Genomic DNA, 24,629 nt, shown 5'->3' with positions numbered 1-24,629 from the left:
ATCATGCATGACCATGACACTACAGAGCTCTCAGCAGTAGGCTACTACCTCCTGCCCCGTTAAGTCATTGCTAGGGGTAAATGTGCTAATGGTGATGGTTTATGGGGGATAAATTGGACATGACCAAAATGGAGGAAATGTAGCTGAAATAGTGAACTGTTTTTTCAATGTTCTTTAATCTGACAACTGCTTTTTATCCAACAAAAACATTGGGAACATTTTGTTCTATAATAATTAATTTCATTAGATTTTGAACTGTGATGCTATAATTTGGGTAATTCAAAGAGGATTGTTTTCTACAGCTGTCAAGGATCATCATGCCATTGGACCAAAGTGTTGTCCCAGCTAGTAAGGAGTTCACCTATTATTGCCTCTTGCGAACATCAGCAGAAGCCATGTGATCTTTGTTTTCTCACTCTATCATCACGAATACAAGTCTCAGGGAACTGTAAAGACTGGCACAACCTCAATTACTTTTTAAAATAACTGTAAAGACTGGCACACCCTTAGTTACTTTTTAAAATAATTGTAAAGGCTGGCACACCCTTAATTACTTTTTAAAATAACTGTAATGACTGGCACACCCTTATTTACTTTTTAAAATAACTGTAAAGAATGGCACGCCCTTAATTACTTTTAAAAATAACTGTAAAGGCTAGCACACCCTTAATTACTTTTAAAAATAACTGTTGTTGTTGTAGGGTTTAATGCCATTTTCCAGCACAAGATAGGCTATACATGGCAGCCAGTATAAATAACTGAGGAAGAACCCAGGAAAACCCTGGAAAGAACCACCAGTCCACAAGAAGCTACTTGCAAGCTTTCTCACGTATCCACATTAGCTGAGCCCAAGACCAGAACCCGTGCAGACAGAGGTGAGACAGCAGTTAACCGTAACGGTGAGCGATTTACATCATTCAGCCACTCAGGCCCCTAAAATAGCTGTTACGACTGGCAAATCCATAATCACTTTTAAACTAATTGTAAAGACTGGCACATCCATAATTACTTGTAAACTAATTGTAAAGACTGGCACATCCATAATTACATTTAAACTAATTGTAAAGACTGGCACATCCATAATTACTTTTAAACTAATTGTAAAGACTGGCACATCCATAATTACTTTTAAACTAACTGTAAAGACTGGCACATCCATAATTACTTGTAAACTAATTGTAAAGACTGGCACATCCATAATTACTTTTAAACTAACTGTAAAGACTGGCACATCCATAATTACTTTTAAACTAATTGTAAAGACTGGCACATCCATAATTACTTTTAAACTAATTGTAAAGACTGGCACATCCATAATTACTTTTAAACTAACTGTAAAGACTGGCACATCCTTAATTACTCTTTTAAAAATAACTGTAAAGGCTAGAAACCCTTAATTACTTTTTAAAATAATTGTAAAGGCTGTATGAAAGTTAGGACATTAAAATTATAATTTTTTCATGTCTGTAGATTTAGGGACATGTAAACGATTTTTTTTTCAATGTGCAGAACAGTGTATTCAATTGATCACAATATCTTGGTTCCTTACTTACCAGATACTATCATTATATGGGATTGTTATATATTAGGTCGACATACATTGTTTGAGAAATCAATAATGATGCTTAATTAATGTCATTTTCTTATTTCCCTTTTAAATTCAATATGTATAATTTCATTGGATACTGACAAGCATTTAGACACCTTGCTGCAATAATAATTTACCCCAATTTTATGCACAAGACTAGTTTACTATTTTTACATTACACACTGTTATATTACACACTGTTACATTACACACTATTACATTACACATTATTACATTACACACTGTTACATTACACATTGTTACATTACACACTGTTATATTACACACTGTTACATTACACACTATTACATTACACATTATTACATTACACATTGTTACATTACACATTGTTACATTACACATTGTTATATTACACAATGTGCCATGAACATTCCAAATTTCAGTCTCAAGGTAAATAAGTCAGTGACTATTAAAATACTAAATATAGCAGATGTGATTTTTTTAAACTTGCATTTAAAAATTTTTTTCCCTTTATTCTTCTTTCCTTGCCATATATTAAACATTTAAACACTGGAATGGTATTTCCTTTATCTTGCCTTTTTTTATAATTCTTAACTATTTGCAATTTATATCATATATTTAATAAATGCACAAGAAAAATCTCCTGCTTTTTTATCCCATATAATCTTCCTCTCCCATAATATTATCTTTCTCTACCTCACACCAACATATATTTCATACATACTAATATCTAATACCATTATATTTCTCTTTCTCACACTAATATTATCTTGAACTATCATTTTATCTTTCTTATACTAATATTTATCTCATACCATTATATTTCTCTTTCTCATACTAATATCATCTCAAACTATCATTTTATCTTTCTCATTCCAATTTATTTTTTACCATCACATTATCTTTCTCATACTAACATTATCTGGATAGAAGTGGATCAATGGTAAGTGTGCCAGGCTCAAAACTGAAAGGGTGTGGGTTCAAATCCTACCATCAGACCAGCCTGTGTTAGCTAATGTGTCCTTGGGCGAGGGACTTTACTCCTGAGCACCAAATAACCAACTTGTGTTGCTGTGCTGCAAAGCAGTAAACAAAAACCAAACTCAAATCAACATGATCTCATATCATCGTATTATCTTTCTTTATCATGCCAACATTTACACAGAGGCCTTTCTTTCCCTTATTTATTAATAACTCATATTCTTCTTTATTCCTTGTATGCCCATATGCAGCACATATACTCATTTATACTTAAGTCGAACTGCAAACAACACAGACCCTGAAATGACTTCAAATACTGTTGATTGTATTAAAATAAAAAAAGAATCAATTTATACAAGTGAGGAAAAAAGTCTGTCTGCAAAAGACAATTCCAACTCACTCTGCTGACGTGTCCTCTACACACCACCTCCTGGCCTGGGACTTGTAGTATTTTGAGTGCAGTACCATGGTAACTTTGTCAAGAAATGCCGACTCCAAGGGTGTGTATGCGGTTTTATTGATTCCCATGGTGATGGAGACCACACTGGTGTAACAATCATATGTATCCACTCGGACTGTAGCAGGAATGGTTGCTTCAAGGGATGGAGTGCCACCGTCTCTTGCACCAGCATATAACACATAAACTTCGTTAGACTCTGGAGCTTCTAAAAGAGTGATATCCCCTGAAACAATGATAGCATTTATAATCAATCTATGTCCACATAAAATGTGTTGTTGTTGTAGGGTTTAATGCCATTTTTCATCTCAAGACAGGCCATATATGGTGGCCAGTATAAATGGTGGAGGAAAACCCCAGAAAGAACCCCCCCCCCCACAATAAGCTACTGGCAAGCTTTCTCACATACCCACATTGGCCTAAACCCAGACTTGAACCCACATAAAATGTGTTACTAGTGAAATAATGTATATGGTATAAAACACAATCCAGAATGATGTTATTACAAGCGTATTCATTTGCAATGGGGCAGGAAAAGTCAAGAGAGAGAGGCAATGCGAGTCATAAATATCACGGTAACTTGTGGTAAGCCATCAAAGTTTCTCAAATTTTTTTGCACTTTATATCATTATATCTCATAAATTAAATCTTAAAACTACTTTTTATTTACTAAATTTTAATTCTTGAACAAATCTGAATAGTCATTGCATAAAGTTGTGATTCTCTGAAATTGTCAGTCATTCAAGATGTCCCTGAAAATGACAATTATGAACATAAATATATGTAGAAACTAGAAATTTTATACTTTTTTTTTTACAGAATGATTGATGTCAGCTAATTTTTTTAACCAAAAACATCTTATGAAAATTTCAACACTTTTCTTTAAAAAAATACCTTTCATAGAATCAATTTTGAAGTAGGTTGGATAGTCATTCTTGGTAAAGTAGTACTTTATCTGACTATTGACTCCAATGTCAGCATCAGTGGCAGAAACTGTTGTAACAATCTTTTGACAGTGGTCATTGTATGGGATCTCCGAGTCATAAAACGTGGAGATGAAGACCGGCCTGTTGTCATTGCTATCATTGATGTAAATTAAAATGATAGCTGAAGAAGTCAGTGGAGGATAACCCCTGTCCGTAGCCATCATAATGAAGGTTAGATTCGAAATGGGCTGGCCAGTAAGAATCTGTTTCACTGAGATAACTGAGGAGGAAGAATTTACAGTCACATACTGGTGGGATAAAATACCCATCATGTTAGAAGTATCTATTGACAGCATTATTTCAGCATTGGTCCCTTCATCTGCATCAGAAATGGATACTTTCAACAAACTTGTCCCAACTGGCAAATTAGGTGCAATGACTACAGAATAAATGCTTTGAGAAAATACCGGTGCAAAATCATTTGAATCTAATATGGTCACTGTGACATTGACAAATCTGGATAGAGCAGGGATCCCAACATCTGTGGCTTGAACAACAAATCTGTACAAGTTCCAAGTCTCACGGTCCATTTGTGTTGCAGTGGTGATAACTCCAGTCACTGAGTTTATTATAAAATGTGAGGAGTTCCCACTCACAGAATTTCTGATAGAAAATGTAATTTCTGCATTCAAACCAACATCATTATCTGTTGCAGATAATGTTCCTATCAATGATCCTATAGTAATATTCTCAAATACAGTGAAATAGTATGACATCTGACTGAAGGTGGGGGTGTTGTCATTTACATCAAGTAAGGTAATTGATGCAGTGATAGTTGCACTTTTTGGCATTTCTCCATTATCTGTCACATTTATTACCAAAAGATAGCTCTCAGTCCTTTCTCTATCCAGGCCATTCTGGACCAGAACAAAACCAGAAGATTCTTCAATTTTAAAATCTGCACCTGTGTTGCCAGATACTATTGCAAATGACAGCTGTCCATTTTCTCCATAATCCTGATCACTTGCAGCAATGGAAAAAATCATGCTGTTAACCCAGATGTCCTCATAGACGGAGACATTGTAAGTCCCACTGATGAGTGGCAAGTTGTCGTTGACATCTTCCAGGTTGACAGTTAATGTAGATGTCCCCATTAACTTGGGTGAGCCCTCGTCTACAGCATAGATTGTCAGAGTATAGCTGAAATACAAATAGAAAATTCTTATCATCTTCCCCAATCCAGATAGATCTATTTACTATAATAGATTAGACCTTTCAAATCTCACCTCAGTATTATGTGTGTACGTGTGATTTGGACATTTTTGCGTAGCTTTAACAATATTTCAGTCGTATCGCTACGATGTCTGCAGTGTGACAGTTTATAGTGATGTCCAGCACTGGGGCATTATAATGCAAACATGTAGCATCATGTCCCAACCATTCACATTATCCCAGGTAAAATTCAGTCAGGTGTCATGTAAGCTGCTTGTGCAGGGAATACTAACACATAACAGTTAAAAACAAAATCAATGAACAGCCCTATTTTCCAAACTTATGTTAAGCAAGTTATGAAAAATATACTAATGATTGGCCTGGTTTACAAGAAAATGGGTCTGCAAGTACTCATACCTAGCATGTAGGAAATTAAAGTGCATCAATGCATGATGAAGATAACAAATGAGGTGATAAATTATTCATCTAGATGAAAATGATGGAAGAAAAAGGTAGAAAACAGACTCAATATATTTCCTTGCAGTGAGAAAATGTTACTAGAAAGGCACACTAAGAGTACTTAAATGTGAAGCATGCACAATGACACAAGTGGAAGTAATTGATATTCATTGGGCATGTGGCAATGAAAGATTCACAATGACACATGTGGAAGTAATTGATATTCATTGGGCATCTGGCAATGAAGCATGCACAATGACACATGTGGAAGTAATTGATATTCATTGGGCATCTGGCAATGAAGCATGCACAATGACACATGTGGAAGTAATTGATATTCATTGGGCATGTGGCAATGAAAGATCCACAATGACACAAGTGGAAGTAATTGATATTCATTGGGCATGTGGCAATGAAAGATCCACAATGACACAAGTGGAAGTAATTAATATTCATTGGGCATGTGACAATGAAGCATGCACAATGACACAAGTGGAAATAATTGATATTCATTGGGCATGTGGCAATGAAGCATGCACAATGACACAAGTGGAAGTAATTGATATTCACTGGGCATGTGGCAATGAAAGATTCACAATGACACAAGTGGAAGTAATTGATATTCATTGGGCATGTGACAATGAAGCATGCACAATGACACAAGTGGAAGTAATTAATATTCATTGGGCATGTGGCAATGAAAGATTCACAATGACACATGTGGAAGTAATTGATATTCATTGGGCATGTGGCAATGAAAGATCCACAGTGACACAAGTGGAAGTAATTGATATTCATTGGGCATGTGGCAATGAAAGATTCACAATGACAAAAGTGGAAGTAATTGATATTCATTGGGCATGTGGCAATGAAAGATCCACAGTGACACAAGTGGAAATAATTGATATTCATTGGGCATGTGGCAATGAAAGATCTACAATGACACAAGTGGAAGTAATTGATATTCATTGGGCATGTGGCAATGAAAGATCCACAGTGACACAAGTGGAAATAATTGATATTCATTGGGCATGTGGCAATGAAAGATCTACAATGACACAAGTGGAAGTAATTGATATTCATTGGGCATGTGGCAATGAAAGATTCACAATGACACAAGTGGAAGTAATTTATATTCATTGGGCATGTGGCAATGAAAGATTCACAATGACACAAGTGGAAGCAATAACTAATATTCATTGGGCATGTGGCAATGAAAGATTCACAATGACATAAGTGGAGGTACAAACTAATATTCATTGGGCATGTGGCAATGAAAGATTCACAATGACACAAGTGGAAGTAATAACTAATATTCATTGGGCATGTGGTAATGAAGCATGCACAATGACACAAGTGGAAGTAATAACTAATATTCATTGGGCATATGGCAATGAAAGATTCACAATGACACAAGTGGAAGTAATTTATATTCATTGGGTATGTGGCAATGAAAGATTCACAATGACACAAGTGGAAGTAATAACTAATATTCATTGGGCATGTGGCAATGAAAGATTCACAATGACACAAGTGGAAGTAATTTATATTCATTGGGCATGTGGCAATGAAAGATCCACAGTGACACAAGTGAAAGTAATAACTAATAATCATAGGTTATGTGGTGTAATTCCTGATATCCAAGAAGCTCATCTTGTCTGCATGTAGACAATAATTTAGTACCAGGATTATAAACTAAGTCAAAGACAGTTTTAACATATTAGTGGGTGTGAAATGTCATGGAAGTGGCATAGGGTTTGCATGGAAGTGGCATAGGGTTTGCATGGAAGCAGCATGGGGTTTGCATGGAAGTGGCATGGTGGTGGCATTGGGGGGGATTTGCAAGGTAAAGGTCATACTCCTGACATTGGGTAATGCATTGAATGGGTTGTCAAAATGTGGGCATATCCATGCACTTAGATTTGATTTTATGGAGCACTGATTCTCTTGTGTTCTTATACTTTTGCTGGACTGTACCCAATATAAATCACTCTGCATTCAATCCTATTACATTGGCACAGGAGATAAACTTTCCAAGAAGAGAAATAAGATGTGTTCTCATATTCACTCATGGTAAAAGAGAAAAAACGATGCATGCAGAGGAGGTTTTCAACCTGTCTGCTCCACAGTAACAAGTGTTTCAATTTAAAATATGGCTCAGAATCTGTAAACTTTACCTGCCAAACATTTGGTAGTTGCTTTATTCCTCTGAAATGACAGAAATTAATCTGAACCATTTTCTAAAGGGTTATTTCTCAATAAATCTTTGAAGCTGGCTCTTGCAAGACATGCATGTACACTGACCCTTTCACATCAGCTAATCAGGAACACAGTCACTGTGATGCATTGGTCCCTTCTCAAGGGAAAATTTAAACTGCGTTGGAAAATTATAACTTTCTTTGCTTGGGCTTCAATAAACCTGTTAGGATACAATATTGACACCAGAAAAATATTGAAAATCCCTATACTGTACACAACTTTTAAAAATAAACTGCACACAAAATGGTAATGCTGATACTGCCCAATAAAACAGGAAAAGAAAATTCTAATTTCTGATTGAAAAATATACTTAATATTAATTTTCATTTTTGTTTCTATTGATAGGATAGAGCTTGTATTTATTGAAATCACTGTAATTTAATCAGGCTCTTAAAATATGGAATAAGGTAAATATACATTTATACCAAGACCCCTTACCTAGAAACTGTTTCTCTGTCCAAAATGGCTGTAGTAGTGATTACACCAGTTGTAGAGTTCACAGCAAAGAACGAAGAAGCCACGGAATAGACAAAGACATTGTTGTTATCAACACTTGAGTCAGCATCGGTTGCTGTCACCTGTGTAATGCTTGTTCCTACTGGGCATGCTTCTGAAATCGACACGGTCCAATCTTTAATCTTAAATACTGGTGCATTGTCATTGACGTCTTTAATACAGATTTTTAGCTGACACCAAGAGTACAAAGGAATGGACCCATTGTCCATAGCTTGAACAATCAGGGAATATGATTTCTTTGACTCATAGTCAATACCTTCCATATTCACAGTAACAACAGCTGTGGAGCGATTAATTGCAAAGATGTTCACTCCATCTACAGATACAATAGAATATGTAATTTGGCCATTTTGGCCAGAATCTGCATCTGAAGCCAAGAGCCCCATGTATATAGTGTGCCCCACTAAAACATTTTCTTCTGTGCAGACACTGTAAATACTGCTTGAAAAGGTAGGTGTTATGTCATTGATGTCAGTGACATACAACGTAAACCATGTGTAACTCGAAAATGTGTTGCTGACATTGTCTCCTTTATCTTGAACCATGATCGTCAAGTTATAGCTCCAAGGTCCACTGTCATAATCAAGGGGAGATAACAGTGTCAGTTCTCCTGTAACCTCATCCATTAAAAATATCATATTGTCATTGCCTGATGTGATGTAGTACAAAAGTTCTCCATACTGTCCAGTGTCCAGATCTGTTGCATATGCAGTATGTAAAGACACCCCAACAGGAGTGTCTTCACTTATCGTAACTGTATGAACACCCATAACAAATGATGGAGCATATTCATTTACTGGGATTATGTTAATTGTCACATAAGTGGATGCAGTATGAGGGTTGTATCCTTGATCAGTTACATGAATTTGGAGCCAGTACTGAGAGGTCATCATTGCATCAATGTCCTTTTCAAGACAAACTGAGTCACCTGTCATAGAAAATACTCCCTCCGAGTCACCACCCACAATAGTGTACTGTAATCCAGCTGTCCCAGCTACTCCTTCGTCCTCATCTGTAGCAGTAACTCGGATTACTTTCGTGCCAATAGATGCACTCTCTAATATTGAAGTACTGTATGTAGCTGGTTTAAAGACCGGACTATTATCGTTAACATCCAAAATTGTAATTGTGGCTGACACTGTCACACTGTGCTGTGGGTAACTGGCATCATATACTACTACGTCTAAGGTGTAGTTATGTACCGATTCATAGTCAAGCATACTTCTGACTACAATCTCTCCTGTAAATAAATCAATTTTAAAAGTGTTATCGATGTTTCCAGATGAAATAGTATATATAATCTGAGCATTTTCATCTTTGTCTGAATCTGAAGCTACAATAGTGAAGAGGATTGTGTTGATGGAGATGTTTTCGTAGACGGCGATGTCATACGTTCCCGTGATGACTGGGGCATTATCATTGACATCTTCAAGATTAACTGTAACTGTGGCTGTTGCTGAGAGCTTTGGGGATCCTTGATCGGTGGCAATGACATACAGGATATGGCTAAAAACACAAAATTAAAGATTATTGTATGGATCAGAAACTGATACACAATAAAGGAAATGAAAGCAAAGTAAACAAGTACTCAGTGACATAGGTAGGTGTGCATTTTGTTTAAAAAAAGGAATAATAACGTAATTCAGTAAGATCATTAGATCACTTTATGGAAAGATGCATACCGTATGTTAACACAATAATGAAGGCATGCCTCCCCCACCCCCCTTTCCAAGAAATCTTGGTATTCAGATCAAATCTGGCTTATAATATGAATCAGTAATGAATGTTCAGATATTCTAAACAAAAAGTGAAATCAAGGTTTAAAGATTTGACTGCACTTTCTTTTCATGTTATATTTTATTTTTAAAATGTATATACAACTGATTTTATGAAAAGCCCATTAAGCCTGTACACAATACTGATCATGTAAAAAAGCCCATGGGACCTGTATACAATACTGATCCAATGAAAAGTCAATGGGAACTGTATATAATACTGACCTAATGAAAAGTCCATGGGACATGTATACAATACTGACCCAATGAAAAGCCCATGGGACCTGTATACAGTACTGACCCAATGAAAAGTCCATGGGACATGTATACAATACTGACCCAATGAAAAGTCCATGGGACCTGTATACAATACTGACCTAATGAAAAGTCCATGGGACCTGTATATAATACTGATATTATGAAAACCCCATGGGACCTGTATACAATACTGACCTGATGAAAAGTCCATGGGACATGTATACAATACTGACCCAATGAAAAGTCCATGGGACCTGCCTTTTAAATTTGTCTAAAAAGTGGCATGACTTGTTATAAGAATAAGCTCTCTTAATCTGGTAAGATAAAAAATGGCTAAAATGTTTAGGGATGGGACTGTCATCAGATATGGGAGAGCTGCAGTATAGTAGGCTAAGAATTATGTTAATAGTTGATCAATAATGCATCATAAATGTAGCAACAATCATGTCAACAATAGCTGATACAGAACATGTCATAAATGCAACAGCAATCATGTCAACAACGGCTGATACAGAACATGTCGTAAATGCAACAGCAATCATGTAAACAATAGCTGATACAGAACATGTCATAAATGCAACAGCTATCATGTCAACAACAGCTGATACAGAACATGTCATAAATGCAACAGCAATCATGTCAGCAACAGCTGATACAGAACATGTCGTAAATGCAACAGCAATCATGTCAGCAACAGCTGATACAGAACATGTCGTAAATGCAACAGCAATCATGTCAACAACAGCTGATACAGAACATGTCGTAAATGCAACAGCAATCATGTAAACAATAGCTGATACAGAACATGTCATAAATGCAACAGCTATCATGTCAACAATAGCTGATACATAACAAGTCACACATGCAGCAGCAATCTGGTCAACAATAGCTGATACAGAACATGTCATAAATGCAGCAGCATTCAAGTAAATGGCAGTAGCTGATAAATAAATGTCATATTGAATATACAGTTCTGTTCACACACAAATTTACAAAATTGTAACCCATGTTAATAAAATCATACCTGGGCTCAGTCTCCCTGTCTAAAGTAGTGACTGACTGTATTATTCCGGAGTTGATATCTATGGTAAAATGTGATGAAATCATGGAGTAAATGACAACATTATTATTGTTAATACTAGAATCCACATCTCGAGCACTGACAATTGAAACCTTTGTTCCTATTGGTGATGATTCCAACAAGCTTACGTTGAACTTGGCGCGATCAAAAACTGGTGCATTGTCATTTACGTCACTAATCAGAATGTTCACTGTACAATGGGTGGAATGGGATGGAAATCCGCCGTCTGAGACCTCCACATAAAACGTATAGGATACTTTTGTTTCATAGTCAAAATTAGAAGAGGTTGTCATTAAAACTCCTGTTAAAGGGTTTATTGAAAAGAGGGCAGCATCATCACCATACAATAGGGAGTATCTAACTTGAGAATTGATTCCTGAGTCATTATCCATGGCAGAGATTGCTGTTGCTAAAAAATATCCACTTCCAGCATCCTCACTGAGAGTTAAAGTGAAAGAATTTGTTGCAACTCCATTATTAAAAAATACGGGTGCATTATCGTTGACATCGACAAGTCTAATGACGAACCCCATCTGGTCACACAAGGTGTTATTTACATCATCTCCGACATCTTGGACCTGAATAGTTAAATTATATTCTCGTGGTTCTGTGTCATAGTCCAGTCTTGAGGAGAGAGAAAGTATGCCAGAATATTCATCAAGATTGAACAGCAAGCCTCCTATGCCATCAGTGATGTAATACCGCACTTCCCCATATTGACCTGTATCATTGTCTTGTGCAGTGAATGTAAACAGTGTTGTTCGGATAGAGGTATTTTCATACACAGATACAGAATTCTTGCTAGTTGTAAAGTGCGGACTGTACTCATTAACAGCAATAACATGTATCTTCAGATAAGTGTGAGAGCTTAAAGGAATGCTGCCTTGATCTTTGGCTTCAATTTTTAGTACAAACTGTGGTGTTATCACATAGTCAATATCTTTTTGAAGGATAACGTAATCATCAACCATGGAGAATACTCCATCCACATCACCGTCAATTATAGTGTACTGAAGTCCCACTGTTCCTGCCAACCCTACATCAATATCTGTGGCTGTCACTTGAATAATGGTTGTTCCAATAGCAGTACTCTCTAAAAGGTCAATGCAGTAGGAACCAGGACTGAACACTGGAAAATTGTCATTGGAGTCAAGAACTGTAATTTTAACTGTAACCATATCACCTCTCTGCGCATCTCCATTATCAAGGACGGTAACAGTTAGAAGGTATTTGTCTGTAGTCTCGTAGTCCAAGCTTTTCTGTACTCTGATCACTCCAGTGGTTGTATCAATTTGAAAAGAATTGTCATTTCCCGCTGTAATGCTGTATGACAACATGCTGTTTTCACCAGCATCGATATCTGTTGCTATGATAGTAAAGACTGCTGTATTGACCGTTGTATTTTCAGGGATTGAGTAATCATATGTTCCAGTGATGATAGGATTGTTGTCATTTACGTCATTTAAAATGACCATCACTGTTGCTGTACCAGTCAGGCGTGGGGAACCTTGGTCAACAGCAAGAACAGTCAAGATGTGGCTAAAAAAAAGATATAATTTTGTTTTTTTACATCATATTATTATAAACTTAAGAGATCTGTATGATTGTGTTTACCTGTGAACAATGAAAAGTACATTATCTTGAACATCTGATAGCATATTTTGCCCCATGTGAAAGTTATTCTTACATATGGACTGCCCCTCTGATGATTAATCTGACATAGAATGCCCCTCTGACAGCTGAGCTGACATATGAACTGCCCCTCCGAAGGCCATTCTGACATATGGACTGCCCCTCTGAAGGCCATTCTGACATATGAACTGCCCCTGTGAAGGCCATTCTGACATATGGACTGCCCCTCTGAAGGCCATTCTGACATATGGACTGCCCTTCTGAAGGCCATTCTGATATATGGACTGCCCCTCTGAAGGCCATTCTGACATATGGACTGCCCCTCTGAAGGCCATTCTGACATATGGACTGCCCCTCTGAAGGCCATTCTGACATATGAACTGCCCCTGTGAAGGCCATTCTGACATATGTACTGCCCCTGTGAAGGCCATTCTGACATATGGACTGCCCTTCTGAAGGCCATTCTGATATATGGACTGCCCCTCTGAAGGCCATTCTGACATATGGACTGCCCCTCTGAAGGCCATTCTGACATATGGACTGCCCCTCTGAAGGCCATTCTGACATATGAACTGCCCCTGTGAAGGCCATTCTGACATATGTACTGCCCCTGTGAAGGCCATTCTGACATATGGACTGCCCCTGTGAAGGCCATTCTGACATATGAACTGCCCCTGTGAAGGCCATTCTGATATATGGACTGCCCCTCTGAAGGCCATTCTGATATATGGACTGCCCCTCTGAAGGCCATAATCTGATATATGGACTGCCCCTCTGAAGGCCATTCTGATATATGGACTGCCCCTCTGAAGGCCATTGTGACAAGGACTGCCTCTATAAAGGCCATTCTGACATATGGACTGCCCCTCTGAAGGCCATTCTGACATATGGACTGCCCCTGTGAAGGCCATTCTGACATATGGACTGCCCCTCTGAAGGCCATTGTGACAAGGACTGCCTCTATAAAGGCCATTCTGACATATGGACTGCCCCTCTGAAGGCCATTCTGACATATGGACTGCCCCTCTGAAGGCCATTGTGACAAGGACTGCCTCTATAAAGGCCATTCTGACATATGGACTGCCCCTCTGAAGGCCATTCTGACATATGGACTGCCCCTCTGAAGGCCATTCTGACATATGGACTGCCCCTCTGAAGGCCATTGTGACAAGGACTGCCTCTATAAAGGCCATTCTGACATATGGACTGCCCCTCTGAAGGCCATTCTGACATATGGACTGCCCCTCTGAAGGCCATTGTGACAAGGACTGCCTCTATAAAGGCCATTCTGACATATGGACTGCCCCTCTGAAGGCCATTCTGACATATGGACTGCCCCTCTGAAGGCCATTGTGACAAGGACTGCCTCTATAAAGGCCATTCTGACATATGGACTGCCCCTCTGAAGGCCATTCTGACATATGGACTGCCCCTCTGAAGGTTAATCTGATGTACTTCAAATATACCATATTCTACTGTTGTGTGTAAGCACATTCAAACAAATGAAGCCCTATTCTGTTATAATGGTATTTACATTAAATCAGTGATGATGTGAATATAAATCAAGAAAGTAGTCACGGCAATCTCAGAATTTGAATTAGACCATATTGTCAAATCATGAACATGCAATAATAACAATCACTGCCATTTAAGTATGTGTGATTTCTCTAAGGCACTACAGTACTGGAATAAATTTTTAGTGCAGAAAAATATGCCGACTAAAACAAATACAGTACAGTGTTTACTCATGTTAATTTCTTTGTTAGTGCATGTGTGTGATTTGGATTTTTAATGTAGCTTTAACAATTTTTTAGGACACTGTAGTGGTCAGTTTCTTTGTTGGAAGGAGATGATGCTATTTGACTTGCAGGGAAGACTACAAATCATTCCAAGTGATCATTCTTGAAACTAATTAATAATGATGATTTTATTGTTGGGATTTTGTTTGTTTTAGTGTTGTTGAAGAGGTAAATGTTTTAAATAAATTTACATTATAATGTTTAAACTTAGCAGTCTATTTATTGAAAAATATTTAGTGTTTAGTGTGATATTATAAATGGCTAAGAATTCAATCCTGATATTAAAATAATGAACATTAGCTTTTTTCATTTTCCTTTACATCTTCCCAAAAGTGAGGACTCCTCATCCCAAAATTCAGGTGAAAGCCCTTAATGGGAAACTCAGGTCTGTCAGAAACAAGATAATCAGGATATGAATGCACACATATTGTAATACTAACATATTGTAATACTTACATATTGTAATACTTACATATTGTAATACATATTGTAATACTAACATATTATAATACTTACATATTGTAATACTTACATATTGTAATACTGACATATTGTAATACATATTGTAATACATATTGTAATACTTACATATTGTAATACTTACATATTGTAATACATATTGTAATACTTACATATTGTAATACTTACATACTGTAATACTAACATATTGTAATACTTATATATTGTAATACTTACATATTGTAATACTTACATATTGTAATACTTACATATTGTAATACATATTGTAATACTAACATATTGTAATACTTACATATTGTAATACATATTGTAATACTAACATATTGTAATACTTACATATTGTAATACTTACATATTGTTGTTGTTGTGGTGTTTCACGCCATTTTTCAGCACATGATAGGCTATACATGGCGGCCAGTATTAATGGCAGAGGAAGAACCCGGGAAAACCCCGGAAAGAACCACCGACCCACGAGAAGCTACTGGCAAGCTTTCTCACATACTCACATTGGCTGAATCTTAGACTCAAAGCGCCGCAGACAGAGGTGAGATGGCAGTGATCCGTAACAAAGAGCACTTTAGACCACTCGGCCACTCGGGGCCCCCTTACATATTGTAATACTAACATATTGTAATACTTACATCAACAAGTAAACCTTTGTACACTTCTGGTCATTTATTCAGGTCAACTTTAAAAGATCTGGTCATTTTGTCAGGTCCACTTTAAAAGATCTGGTCATTTAATCAGGTCCAGTTTTAAAAATCATTTAAATTATTCAGGTCCACTTTAAAAGATCTGGTCATTTAATCAGGTCCACTTTGAAAGATCTGGTCATTTAATCAGGTCCACTTTAAAAGATCTGGTCATTTAATCAGGTCCACTTTGAAAGATCTGGTCATTTAATCAGGTCCACTTTGAAAGATCTGGTCATTTAATCAGGTCCACTTTGAAAGATCTGGTCATTTAATCAGGTCCACTTTTAAAAATCATTTAATTTATTCAGGTCCACTTTGAAAGATCTGGTCATTTATTCAGGTCCACTTTGAAAGATCTGGTCATTTATTCAGGTCCACTTTGAAAGATCTGGTCATTTATTCAGGTCCACTTTGAAAGATCTGGTCATTTATTCAGGTCCACATTAAAAAGATCTGTTAATTTATTCAGGTCCACTCTTAAAGAACTTGTCATTTTTTGGTTGCTTACTCTGAATTAATTTATAGTATGGGTTTCAAGTTTCAAGGTGTTTTATTTGTTACAAATCGATGGACATACTACATATGTACAAATAGGTCTTTTTTCCTTTACAGAGTGATGGAAAATTGGGTCAGTTAGTCTTTACAGACAAATCATTGCTCATTAAATCCATGAATCAAATTCATTCCATACCAAAATAAATACTGTATATATCTGCTTACAAGTCAGATCCAAATGCAAACTGCAAAGACCCAGACATGTCATCACATACTGTACTAGCCAATCAGGGTCTATCCAGTTTGTTAGGACTAATCAGTAAAACAAAAAATACAGACCCAGACATGTCATCACATACTGTACCAGCCAATCATGGTCTATCCAGTTTGTTAGGACTAATCAAAAGAACAAAAAACAGACCCAGACATGCCATCAAATTATGTACCAGCCAATCAGGGTCTATCCAGTTTGTTAGAACTAATCAGTAGAACAAAAAAACAGACCCAGACATGCCATCACATTATGTACCAGCCAATCAGGGTCTATCCAGTTTGTTAGAACTAATCAGTAGAACAAAAAAACAGACCCAGACATGCCATCACATAATGTACCAGCCAATCAGGGTCTATCCAGTTTGTTAGGACTAATCAGCAGAACAAAAAACACAGACCCAGACATGCCATCACATAATGTAACAGCCAATCAGGGTCTATCCAGTTTGTTAGGACTAATCAGTAAAACAAAAAACACAGACCCATACATGCCATCAAATTATGTACCAGCCAATCAGGGTCTATCCAGTTTGTTAGAACTAATCAGTAGAACAAATAACACAGACCCAAACATGACATCACATACTGTACCAGCCAATCAGGGTCTATCCAGTTTGTTAGAACTAATCAGCAGAACAAAAAACACAGACCCAGACATGCCATCACATAATGTACCAGCCAATCAGGGTCTATCCAGTTTGTTAGGACTAATCAGTAAAACAAAAAACACATACCCAGACATGCCATCACATTATATACCAGCCAATCAGGGTCTATCCAGTTTGTTAGGACTAATCAAAAGAACAAACAACACAGACCGAGACATGCCATCACATAATGTACCAGCCAATCAGGGTCTATCTAGTTTGTTAGAACTAATCAGTAGAACAAAAAACACAGACCCAGACATGCCATCACATACTGTACCAGCCAATCAGGGTCTATCCAGTTTGTTAGGACTAATCAACAGAACAAAAAACACAGACCCAGACATGCCATCACATAATGTACCAGCCAATCAGGGTCTATCCATTTTGTTAGGACCTATCAGTAGAACAAACAACACAGACCTTGATCTGCATACTCATTATCCAACAGTAGATCATGGTCTATGTTGTTTGTATATATGACAAGTGAATTCACAATTTTTAAAACTAAATTTCTGAAAATATGAGCTCACAAATGATAGAGAACCTGTACATTGGCAGAATTACCTTGGTATGGTATCCCGGTCCAAGATGCCTGCAGTCCGAATTACACCAGAGTTTGAATCTATAGAGAAGTACAATGAAGTCACTGAGTACAAAATCATATTATTGTTATTTGCACTTGAGTCGGCATCAGTGGCATTCACTGTAGCTATGACAATGCCAACAGCTACTGATTCATTAATGGTAACACTAAAATCTGCTTTCTGAAATTCTGGCTTGTTATCGTTGATGTCATTGATCACAACACTAACAAGACAATGTGAGGAAAGGGCAGGACTGCCACCATCTTTAGCAAGAACCAGAAAAGAATATGAGGATTTTGTTTCAAAATCAAATCCTGAGAAACTCGTTGATAGCCAACCAGTGGAGAAGTCTACCAAGAAGTGTGACCCATCGCCAGACCCAATGCTATAAAATACATGTGCATTGCTACCAGAATCAGCGTCTGTTGCTGCTATGTAAGTAGGGAAAGTATAACCAATAAGAGCATTTTCATCCAAGTACAGTGTGTAGTTACTTGTTGGTGATCCTTTATTGTCTACAAATGTTGGGGAATTATCATTGACATCTGTTATATTAATGCAAAGCCAGGTGAAGTCATGAAATGTGTTACTAGAATTGTCACCAAAATCCCGTACCTCTATAGTTAGGTTATAACTATTTGGCCAAGTATCAAAGTCAAGAACTGACCAAATAATCAATTCACCTGTATTTTCATCCAGGGAGAAGGTAGAATTGTAATTTCCCTCTGCAAGAAAAAATCTGAACTTCCCATAGCGACCAGTGTCTGAATCCGATGCACTGAATTTATACAAGGATGTTCCTACTGGTTCTGATTCAGCCACAGATAAAAACTGTTCAAAGATTAAGAAAACGGGACTAAACTCATTTACAGCAACAACTGTTATTGTCACATAAGTAGATGAACTCAAGGCAGGACTTCCTTGATCAGTGGCCACAATTTTTAGGTGATACTGGGAGCTTGTTTGATAATCGACAAGGCCATCCAGTATAACGTGATCCCCAATTATACGGAATTTTCCATCCATGTTTCCACTAGAGATCCTGTACTGAAGTCCTGCTGATCCAGATAAACCTTCATCGGCATCCGTTGCAGCGACTCGTATTATGGTGGTACCTGGGGTAGAGCTCTCTAGAACTGAAGTACTGTAAGTACTTAAACTGAATTCTGGATAGTTATCATTAACATCAGTGATGGTGATGGTAATATTTGTGAAAGAGGATTTCTGATCTACCGATCCAGCCACCATATCGCTAGCCATCACAAGTAAATTGTACACAGCTACTGTCTCTCGGTCAAGTGGTGCGGAAACACTGATCATTCCATTAGATGACTCGATGAAGAAATGGTCTCCACTGTTGCCAGACACAATGGAGTATGTAACAAAATTGTGATCAAGTCCTTTGTCGGCATCTATGGCTATTACTTGTAGAATGACAATACCCAGGCCTGTATCCTCAGTTACATTGACAGAATACATACCATTGTTAAAAAATGGTGGAAATTCATTGATGGGATTCACAAGGATTCTTACCACAACTGTTGTCTGCAAAGCTGGGTTCCCTTGGTCAGCCACAATAATATGTAAATTATACTCAGTCGTATTTTCATAGTCAAGGTTTTCTTTAAGAGTTAACTCCCCTGTTACATTATTAATGGAAAATTTGCTTCCAAAAACAGATAAGGGTGTGTAAAGCAAAGTTGGAGTTGAAATGTCGCTGTCGTAGCATGAGAGCTGGACTATTGTCGTGGGTACCATTAAATCCTCATCCAGGGTCAACAAGTAATGATAATCCGTACATACGGGTTTATTGTCATTGTAATCGGACACAATTACAATCAATGAACAAGTTGCCGTCAAACTGTCAAATCCCTTTCCATCAGCGACTTCAATTGTTAAATTATATTCAGAAACAGTCTCCCGATCAAGTGAACTCTGAAGTTCAATTATTCCAGAGGTTTTGAAAATTGCAAATTTTCCATCCTCATTTCCAGCTGAAATGGAATAGTAAAAGTTGTGGGATGTTATATCATTATCTTCTGCACTCAGAGTGAGAACAACCAGGGATAAAGGCACATTTTCAATTAGTGTCACTGTAAAACTTCCTGCAGGTAAAATCATTGGTGGATTATCATTGATGTCATCAACTGAGATGGTTAGAATATCAGCGTTGGAAAAATTCCCATCAGTTACGAAAATCTTGATGTAATAAATATTCTTAACCTCTGCATCTAATGAAGCCGATGTGGTAATAGCTCCTGTATTTGAGTCGATCATAAATTCACCATTGCTATTGCCTGACATGATGGAATAAGTTAAACTATTTCCATCTGCATCTGTGCATTGCAAAGTTAAAACCTGAGATCCAACAGTTGTATTTTCAGCAATATGAAAGGATTGGTAAAAAGTCGGACAGAGTGGGGCGTTATCATTGATATTAGCAATGTAAACATAAACCCGTATGGAATCATTACAGAGAAAAGAGTCTTTGTTGAAAACGGTGACATCTAGAGTTATGTTGGTGGCAATCTCTGCATCAAGTGATCTTTTGATGGACATTGTGCCAGTCTTTTCATCGATTGTGAACCAGTCCAGTTGATTTCCTTGTGTAATGGAAAAGATGCATACACCTAAAAAGATAAAAACAAATAAGATAAAGAATTAAAATCAAAACTAAAAGTCAAGGCTATTATTGTTTAAACAAAATCCTTTGTGTAATTAATTATTATTGATAAGTTCTTTCTTACATAGAATAATTATTGACTGATTAATTTTTAATGTGTAAATGTAGAGTAACTATTGACTGATTCATTCATTGATATATTATGCAAATTACTGCTTAATTCCTTTCTTGACATATTTTGTGGAGTAATTGTTAAGAGATTCATTCATTGAAATATTGATAAATTAATTTTTTGATATATAAACTATTGCTCCATTCATGCATTAATACATTTTGTAATTATTTTTATATTATGTAGAGTAATTATTGACCAATTAATCTTCTTATACATAAATTTAAATTAATTTTTGACTGATCCATCTGTTGATACATTAAGTGGAGTAATTACTGTTCCATTCCTTGATCTAGTATGAAAAGAAATTACAACTTGATTCATTCTTTGATACATTATGAACAGTAATTACTGCCTGATTCATTCTTTGATATAATATATAGAGTAATTACTACCTGATTCATTCTTTGAAATATTATGAGTAATTACTTTTCAAATCATTCTTTGATATACATATATTTCAAAGAGCAATTACTATTTGATTCATTCTTTGATATATTATGTACAGTTAATTACTATTTGATTCATTCTTTGATAATATATAGAGTAATTAGTACTTGATTCATTCTTTGATATGAGTAATTACTTTTCAATTCAGTCTTTGATATACATGTATTACAAAGAGTAATTACCATTTGATTCATTCTTTGATATATTATGTAGAGTAATTACTACTTGATTCATTCTTTGATATATTATATAAAGTAATTACTATTTGATTCATTCTTTGATAATATAGAGTGATTAGTATTTGATTCATTCTTTAATATATTATGTAGAGAAATTATTGACTGATTCATTCTTTGATATATTACATGGAAATAGCCATCATACAGGATTCATTTAGTTAAGATTTTTCTGAAATACTGTAATTTCAACACTAAAGCCTTATTTGCAATTTCAGAACATACCATCATGTTCCAGCAATAGGTCTGGGTTTAACAAACTACACAATCCATTTAGACTGGGTTTAACAAACTGTGTACAATTCCTTTAGATCGTGATCAACAAACTGTACAATTCTCTTACACTGGGATCAACAAACTGAGTAAATTTCCTTTAGACGGGGATCAACAAACTGTGTAGAATTATGTTAGACTATCATAAATTCAGTTCATTTTCTTCCATGATATACTCATGAATGTAGGTGTTTTCAGATAGGAAATATGTAAGGATTTCTAAAATATACATTTCCTATAGAAAGTATGGGTGAAGATGAAAAATGAAAGCTCTAGCAATACAATTTGGAAGTAAAGCATTCTTCATTTATAATATTTATCCAAATCATAATATATTCACTATCTCACAAATCTATCCCTCCAAATCTAATAAGGACATGTTTCATGGCTTGTTTAAGCAACCAAAATGGTCATCTGCTTGCCAAGGCACAAGTCAGACATGAGTAGTCTCTCCTTGGCAAGTCAGACATGAGTGGTCTCTCCTTGAAAAGAGGAACTAATTCCAAATCTGATCAAAGTTGCAGTGGTTCCTCTCTTATAATGCCTTACCTTCTAAAGTAGAAAAGTGGCCTGACAAGGGTAGTATTTCTACTGGGGGATCACACAGATGTGAGTAATAACTGCATGTAAAGTATAAATGGTGTAAACAAGTTAAAAAAAAATTACTTATTTTTATTTGCAAATTACAGGCATGTCATTGAATCAGTGTGATACAACTTGTAATAACATCATTCAATCAATATTATACAACTTGGAAAAAATATTATTATAACTTAGGTTTATTTGAATCATTATGATATCAAATTTCTCCGCAATGATCAAAGGAGTTGCCCTATTTACATGAATCAAATTTCTCAGCAATGATCAAAGGACTTGCCCTATTTACATGGTATCAAATTTCTCAGCACAGATCAAAGGACTTGCCCTATTTACATGATATCAAATTGCTCAGCACAGATCAAAGGACTTGCCCTATTTACACGATATCAAATTTCTCAGCACAGATCAAAGGACTTGCCCTATTTACATATCAAATTTCTCAGCACGGATCAAAGCACTTGCCTTATTTACTTGATATGAAATTTCTCAGCACAGATCAAAGGACTTGTTCTATTTACATGATATGAAATTTCTCAGCACAGATCAAAGGACTTGCTCTATTTACATGATATGAGGGGCCCCAAGTGGCCGAGTGGTCTAAAGCGCTCTCTGTTACGGATCACTGTCATCTCACCTCTGTCTGCGTGGGTTCGAGTCCAGGATTCGGCCAATGTGGGTATGTGAGAAAGCTTGCCAGTAGCTTCTCGTGGGTCGGTGGTTCTTGTCGGGTTTTTCCCAGGTTCTTCCTCCACCATTAATACTGGCCGCCATGCATAACCTATTGTGTGCTGAAAAATGGTGTTAAATCCCACAACAACAACAACAACAACATGATATGAAATTTCTCAGCACAGATCAAAGGACTTGCCCTATTTACATGATATCAAATTTCTCAGCACAGATCAAAGGACTTGCCCTATTTACATGATATCAAATTTCTCAGTCGAATTGCTGTCATTTTTCCTTCTAAACTGAGAACATCTAAGATGACCTTATGCATTTTTTTTTAAAGGAACTTATTCCTGCACTGTCAGTGTTTATAAAGGCAGTGAGCTTGTCACTTGGTCAACTATTCTTTTTGCAATACAGCAAAGAGAAGCCACTAAGGTTAACATACCATTTTCACTTTATGGCAATCAGACATTTTGTAATACATAACAGAGAAGCCATTTTCACTTTATGGCAATCAGACATTTTGCAATACATAACAGAGAAGCCATTTTCACTTTATGGCAATTGGATGTCATGCTGACTTCAGCTGAACAACACTGTTTCTCAGTGTTTGTCTTCATAATAATTAGTGTGGTAATAATTACAGGCCTGTAGTTATCAAAGTGACAAAACTGAAAGCCAAGGAACACAAAGCATAATTGGATTAATTACATCTCCATACATATTAAAGTCTGGTATTTTGAAAAAAATGTCAATGGTTCATATTTATAAAGCAACAACTATTCATGAGATTTCCATTTAAAACTTAAAAAAACCTATTATAGGACTGCTCATGAGTTGTAAAACTGACAGCTTTTGCACAAAGATGCTGGCCACTGGTCACATTAGTGGAGTGACTGTCCTTGAGAAGAGTGTATGTCCTTGAGGTGTTTTTATGCACAAAGATGCTGGCCACTGGTCACATTAGTGAAGTGACTGTCCTTGAGAGGAGTGTATGTCCTTGAGGTGTTTTTTTTGCACAAAGATGCTGGCCACTGGACACATTAGTGGAGTGGCTGTCCTTGAGATGTTCTTTTGCACAAAGATGCTGGCCACTGGTCACATTAGAGGAGTGGCTGTCCTTGAGGTGTTCTTTTGAACACAAACTCATCAGTACCAAGGGATTTTGACAGTGTTAAATGGGAGATTGCTGTTTATTGGGCATAAAGAAGGGGAATGTGGCTAGGACTTGGGAGTGTTTATTGGGCATAAAGAAGAGGAATGTGGATAGGACTTGGAAGTGTTTATTGGGCATAAAGAAGGGGAAAGTCGCTAGGACTTGGGAGTGTTTATTGGGCATAAAGAAGGGGAATGTGGCTAGGACTTGGGAATGTTTATTGGGCATAAAGAAGGGGAATGTGGCTAGGACTTGGGAGTGTTTATTGGGCATAAAGAAGGGGAATGTGGCTAGGACTTGGGTGTGTGTGCTTATATTATGACTGGGTAAGTATTAACTTATTTT

General features: G+C 36.6%; 1 protein-coding gene across 2 annotated transcripts in view; it reads right to left on the bottom strand.

Moving 5' to 3' along the window:
• The window catches only part of LOC149803938 (protocadherin Fat 4-like), a 46,895-nt gene extending 26,179 nt beyond the window's left edge, over window positions 1-20,716 (bottom strand). For both annotated transcript variants that reach the window (XM_089953744.1, XM_089953745.1), the window contains exons 1-5: window positions 18,083-20,716; window positions 11,438-13,033; window positions 8,303-9,886; window positions 3,903-5,134; window positions 2,952-3,234 (exon numbers count right to left, since the gene is read on the bottom strand). In XM_089953744.1, the coding sequence (XP_089809870.1) occupies window positions 2,952-3,234; window positions 3,903-5,134; window positions 8,303-9,886; window positions 11,438-13,033; window positions 18,083-20,661 (7,274 nt within the window). In that variant the 5' untranslated portion in view covers window positions 20,662-20,716. The remainder of the gene's footprint in view (window positions 1-2,951; window positions 3,235-3,902; window positions 5,135-8,302; window positions 9,887-11,437; window positions 13,034-18,082) is intronic.
• Window positions 20,717-24,629: the final 3,913 nt, after the last annotated feature.

This window comes from Sinohyriopsis cumingii, chromosome 3 (assembly GCF_028554795.1).
Source record: "Sinohyriopsis cumingii isolate HCF-2022 chromosome 3, ASM2855479v2, whole genome shotgun sequence".
Classification (NCBI taxonomy): Eukaryota; Metazoa; Mollusca; class Bivalvia; order Unionida; family Unionidae; genus Sinohyriopsis; species Sinohyriopsis cumingii.
Note: the sequence above shows the minus strand (reverse complement) of the source record. Positions and strands in the feature narration are given on the sequence as shown.